The sequence below is a fragment of the Oryctolagus cuniculus genome, chromosome 11 (genome assembly GCF_051225735.1).
Source record: "Oryctolagus cuniculus isolate XC-2025 breed Fujian yellow rabbit chromosome 11, ASM5122573v1, whole genome shotgun sequence".
In the NCBI taxonomy this organism is placed as follows: Eukaryota; Metazoa; Chordata; class Mammalia; order Lagomorpha; family Leporidae; genus Oryctolagus; species Oryctolagus cuniculus.
In genome coordinates this window covers 30,765,034-30,771,033 of record NC_142877.1, presented here as the reverse complement: position 1 = coordinate 30,771,033, position 6,000 = coordinate 30,765,034, and the positions used below count along the sequence as shown (strand labels likewise).

The 6,000-nt window shown below is 49.3% G+C and overlaps 1 protein-coding gene across 3 annotated transcripts in view; it reads right to left on the bottom strand.

Annotated features, from left to right (window-relative positions):
- Positions 1–442: 442 nt before the first annotated feature.
- Positions 443–6,000, bottom strand: part of CHGB (chromogranin B) — a 56,475-nt gene continuing 50,917 nt past the window's right edge. For all 3 annotated transcript variants that reach the window (XM_070052062.2, XM_070052063.2, XM_008256285.5), the window contains exons 4-5: positions 1,950–3,643; positions 443–823 (exon numbers count right to left, since the gene is read on the bottom strand). In XM_070052062.2, the coding sequence (XP_069908163.2) occupies positions 746–823; positions 1,950–3,643 (1,772 nt within the window). In that variant the 3' untranslated portion in view covers positions 443–745. The remainder of the gene's footprint in view (positions 824–1,949; positions 3,644–6,000) is intronic.

The following is a 6,000-nucleotide window of genomic DNA, read 5'->3' as shown; positions in this document are numbered from 1 at the left end:
TTGTTAATGTATCCAGAAGCCAACAAATCTTAATGCTGTAAATATGTGTGCGTGTGTGTGTGATTTGCTTTATTTGAAAGACTGACAGAGAGGAGAGACAGAAAGAGAAGCCCTTCCATCTGCTGATTCACTCCCCAAAAAGCCACAATGGCTAGGGCTGAGCCAGGCAGAAGCCAAGAGCCTGGAACTCCATCTGGGTCTTCCACATAGGTGGCAGGGACCCAAGTACTTGAGCCACTCTCTGCCACGTTCCCAGCTGCACTGAATCAGAAGTGGAGCAGCTGGGACTCAAACTGGTGCTCCATTGCAGGAAGCCATTGTCGCAGGTGGTGACTTAGCCCACTGCAGCACGATGCTGGCCCCTGCTTTTCAGAATTTAAAGAACGGATTTGAGTGTTGTACTCCTCCCCATTACCCCACAGGAAGTGAAGAACCACGAAGCTTTTGGTCTCAGGTGAGTCTTTTATTAGTTCAAAGTGAGACAGATGTTTTTGTCAAAGACACAGTCATTGTCACAAGCAGGTTAATAGTCTATTTTGCAAGAAAGAATATGCTACAAGTCATGCTATTCATATCTTCAGTAGCATCCTGGCAAACATTGAAGATATTTGCAATTGTGTCAAACACTTAATGACTAGTAAATTCTACTTTCTGCCTTTGGGTAAATAAGTGGTGTCTTCCAGTGATGTGCTGGAAAATAGATCACATGAGGTCTGCGTCTTGAAGTCGCCCATTGCTCTGACCATCAGCCCCTTTGGCTGAATGTTTCAGCTATTTTCTGTAGTTCCAAATCCATCGCAGCCAAATTTTCAAGTTCTTTTTCCTGGAAAACACAGAAAAGTGGAATTGTGAGTTTCCAGGTTGCTGTGGTTTGAGGGAGCATGAACTGAAAGGAAAAGCTGAAGTACGTTTAAGGCCATGTGAAGGGGCTGGCGCTGTGGCTTAGTGGGTAAAGCTGCCACCTGCAACGCCAGCATCTCATATGGGCGTGGGTTCTAGTCCCGGCTGCTCCACTTCCGATTCCAGCTCTCTGCTATGGCCTGAGAAAGCAGTAGAAGATGGCCCAAGTCCTTGGGCCCCTGCACCCACGTGGGAGATCCGGAAGAAGCTCATGGCTCCTGGCTTCAGATAGGTGCAGCTCCAGCCATTGTTGCCAACTGGGGAGTGAACAAGCCAATAGAAGACCTCTCCTTCTCTGTCTGTGTAACTCTGACTTTCAAGTAAATAAGTAAATTTAAAAAAAATATAAAAGGCCACGTGAGTCAGTGGCATCCGTGGCTGTCAGAGTGTGGTCCCCTGAACAGCAGCATCAGCATCATTAGCACTACAAAAAAAAAAAAAAAAGTCAAAAATGCAGATTCCTGGATCTCGCTCAGAACCAGCTGAATCAGAAACTCCAGGGCCTGGGAGATTCTTAGGCACATTCAAGCTTGAGAAGCATCAAGCTACATAATCAGTCCTGGGGGGCAGGGTGTGGATTGTTTAGAGAGATAGAACTCAAATGTTACTTCCCCCAGATATAAATTTCTGATTGTGGTCGGGCATAAGCCAATAAAGATAGGTCAAAGCAGCTGATTTCTTCATCACCTGTAATCCCTCCCCTGGGAGCTACTGATGAGCCTTAAAAAACCTGATGTCAGGCAGTGTCTAGTACCAACTAGATGGAATCTATGGGGGTGGGTCCCAGGCACAGAACTTTTTCAAGCTTCCTAGATAATTCCAATGTGTAGCCAAGGTTGAGACGTACTACAATAGCAGCAGGTGGACAGGGATGTGGACCATGGCTAGATGGTTGGTGGAAGTCAGCCCCGGAGGTCACCTTGGCAGCACTGCTCTCATAGAGATTATATCCCACCAGTTTATCCTGCACTGGCATCAGGAAGTCTGGGACATGGCATGCTAACGTTGACCCCCACAAGTGAATTTTAAGCAGAAGCCCCATACTGTACCTCCTCCTCCGTCAGAGCCCTCTGCTCATCCCCGTCCCTTTCACTTGCCACCTCGTGGCGTGGGCTCATCTGCTCCTCGGAATCGTAGAAGTCGGGAAACTCTGCCGACTTCTTCCTGTAGTGAAGCAGCTGGTCCAGCTGGGCCACCCTGTCATGATGCCTCTTCAGATCCAGTCTGGGGGCCCTCGCGAAGCTTCTCTTATCATAGCCCCAGTTCACGTCCTCAGAGAAGGGCTTCCTCTCCCACCAGTCATAGCTGTATTCTGGGAAGAAATTCTTCTCGTTCAAGGTCACCCCATTTTCCTCTTCACCTTCAAGAAAGTTGTCATCCATGCTGTCTTTTTTCTCAAAGCGGCTGTTCTTCCACTGGAGAGGGTCAAAGTAGGGGTTGAACAGCCCCCCTAACCTCTTCTTCTTTTGCGTGCTGGGGTAGGGGCCGTATTTGTCTCGAAGCATCACTTCTTCCCTGTTTGCTTTAGGGTCTTGCAGGTCCTCTGGCTGCTGCCACCTCCCACGGGCTCCTTCCTCTCCATAGTTGGGGTAATCTCTGTCCTGCTCTTTCCAGTCCCCTTGTGATGGTCTCCTTGCCTCATCCATCTGGCTCTCCTGAACACGGTGGTGCCCTTCCCCCAAGAACCCTTCCTCTTCCCTGGCGTTAGAAGAGGCAGCCAGCTGGCCTCCCTTGCTTCTGTGATGCGGCCCCTTCCCCTGCTCACCGCCCCTCGCTTCCTCACTGTATCTGTGCTCCAAGCTGGGGTGGCCTCTCTTGTCCTCCTCCCGGCTCGCCACACTCTGAGGCCTTGGGGCCCTGTACTCCTCACTCCCTCTGCCCCTGTGCTGTTCCCCCTCCACAGCGTCAGAAGCCGGGACACCTGGATAACTCCTCACTTCTTCCCCATAGTCTGGCTGTTCCTCCGAAGCCCTGAAGTGAGCTGAGTGGTGGTCCCTCTTTTCCCCCACACTGGCCATGCCCACGTGAGCCTCCTCAGATCTTTCAGGGGCTTGTTCGCCCTCCCTGGAGGGCAGATTCCCATCCTGAGACCTGTCAGGCCTGCTCCTCCCGTGGTGGTGTCTGGGCCTCATGCGTCGTTTGGCCACCTCCAAGGTAGCGTCTTCCTCGCTTTCCTCCGACTCTTCCTGGCTCTGGGATTGGCTCTTTGGCTCTTGGGGGTGTTTCTCCTGGCTCCTTGTCTCCTCTCCACTCTCCTGGCTGCCCTCCCTGCTGTGTGTCTTCTCCTCAGAGGGTCCAGCAGAGTGTGTGTCCCACCTGGCCGCTAATGCCTCTTTTTTCTTAGCCAATGCCTGGTTTCTTTTGTTGAGAAAGACGTTTTGTGTCTCTCCTGGTTCTTCCGGGTGTTTCCCTTCACTGGCATCTTCCCCACGCCCCTCCTTCTCATCATTCGCTCCCTCTTCTTCTTCACTCATCTTGGCTTCTCTGGAGAGGTGACTGTCGGAGGGGTGGGGGCTGCCCCGAGGCTCGGCTGTGCTCTCTCGGCTGTGCCCGCCTCCCTCTGTCCATTTCTCTGTGTCTGCCTTTGCTGGGCCCTGGGCGTCCTCCTCCCCTGGGGCTCCTGCTTCCTCTCTACTCGAGGGCCTGTGGGCTTCCGAGACATCAACTGGGTCTCTTAACAATCTGACTTCGAACTTGGTGTTTTCATTGTCACTCTTCTCTTCATCTTTGGCCTCTTTCCCACCTATAATGAGAATACAAGAGTAAGTATAACTTCAAAACTGTTTCTAATTCAATAAGCACTAGCCTCAGCAATCACTACAAATCCTGAGGACACTGAAAATTTCTTGGATAATTTTTTCAATTAATAAAGAATATCCTCAGATTCCTTTTAAAAGCAAATGCTATAAAAGTCCCTTGGCTGTTTTTTCTTTAAAAGACTTATTTTATTTCATTTAAAACACAGAGTCACAGAGAGAGGGAGATACAGAGAGAGAGAGAGATCTTTCTTCCACTGGTTCACTCCCCAGATGGCCCTGGGCTGGGCCAGGCCAAAACCACGAGTTTTTTCCAGGTCTCCCACATGAGTGCAGGGGCCCAAGTACTTGGGTCATCCTCTGCTGCTTTCCCAGGCGCATTAGCAGGGACTTAGATCGGAAGTGCAGCAACTGGCACCCATAATGGGATGTTGGCATTGCAGGTGGCAGCTTACCCTGCTACACCACAACACTGGCCTCAGGCTTTTTTTCAATCTAATAATACACTCTATATTTTTATGTTTCCATACTATCTGACCAGCATTTCATCTGTAGTATCCATAACCAAATTGAAAGCCAGATATAGAATTATGAAACATCAGAATTTAGAACCAGAGCAACTCCTCTTTCCATAGACATTGAGACGAGACTCAGAGAAATATAATTAGGGACCGTTCTTTCCATATTTACTCTATGTGGGGTTTACATAGTTACCATGGTATCAATGACTCCAACCAAAATCTAGATAAGCAAAGTTAAATAGCCAAAATGAGAAATAATCAACATTCAAAGGAGAATTTAAAAATTTTTAATTATTAGTGTATCTGGAGTATATTACTCAATCAGCTGTGCAGACTTAACGCCACAGGAAGTGATGACATAACTCAGGCATTGGTTGCAGCGGGAAGGACCATTTCTTCCTTCACCCAGGTCCTTTGGCCAAATGTGTTCTCAGACACTGAGGATAAACTTCCTTGGCTGAGGTGTCTTTGTTTCATGAGTCAGCAGCAGATGGTAAAACTGATATTTTAATGGAAGGCTATTCTCTTTCCATCTTTTCCAAATTCCAGCAGCTCCTTCGCTGACTCCCCCTTCACTCATGAAAGGATATACAGCCAACACTGTCTCAGTCACTAGATAGAAGGGCTTGCGTTTCTTTCTTTCTTTCTTTCTTTCTTTCTTTCTTTCTTTCTTTCTTTCTTTCTTTCTTTCTTTCTTTCAAAGATTTATTTTATTTGATGGTAGAGCTACAGACAGTGAGAGGGAGAGAGGGAGAGGGAGAGAAAGAGAGAGGGAGAGGTCTTCCTTCCGTTGGTTTACTCTCCAAATAGCTGTAACGGCCGGAACTATGCTGATCCGAAGCCAGGAGCCAGGCACCTCTTCCTGGTCTCCCACATGAGTGCAGGGGCCCAAGGACTTGGGCCATCCTCCACTGCTCTCCCAGGCCATAGCAGAGAGCTGGACTGGAAGTGGAGCAACCAAGACTAGAACTGGTGCCTATATGGGATGCTGGCGCTGCAGGCAGAGGATTAACCTACTGCGCCACAGCGCAACGGCTTGGATTTCAACCCATGTCAATGAGTTCAGCTGTTAGGTAGGAAGTCAGTTATGAGCTTATGTGTGTGTGACATAAAGGCCTAAAGAGAAGACATCTATGTCCAGCATATGCATCTGCATCTCAAAGTCACCCTGACAATGTTTCAGGGGCAGCCCGGTTTTCGCATCCTGCCCTGCCCCCTTCTACCTGATAACCTGCCAGGTGGGGTCCCCGCCCCTTCTGCCTGACAAATCTTCCACAATCTCCCAGGTGCAGTCCAGTATCTGCATTTCAAACACCCTGCTCCGGATCCCCATTCTCTAGGGGGTCCTGCTCACCCTTCCTCTGAACCCAGGATGGCGCCAGCTAGGCTTCCTCCTGTCTGATACCTTCAAGGGAAAACTCAGATAGGAGCTTAATATTTACAGCCATAAAATCCTTTGTTTCAGGAGGAGATGTGTGAAGACAAAGACCCATCTCCTTAAAAACCCCCGGCCTTAACCAGACTGCACGCTCTGCCTCTCTGCTGAGCCGCCCGCCTGGTCTGGCCAGGTGTAATCTCTCCACTCAACCATGTAACCTCCACCCCCCCCACCCCACCCCAGTCTCTCAGGCTGTCTGGAGAGGTGCCCATCCATCCTTATGGATGTCCCTTCCCTAATAAACCTTGCTATTTTACCTCCCACTACTCTCTGTCTCACGCCTGAATTCTTTCTTGCGCGAAGACAAGAACCCTGCAATTTCTCTGATAACACAGCCAGAATGCCTAAGGCCAAGATCACTGCCTGCCTTGGGTCTAAATCTGCA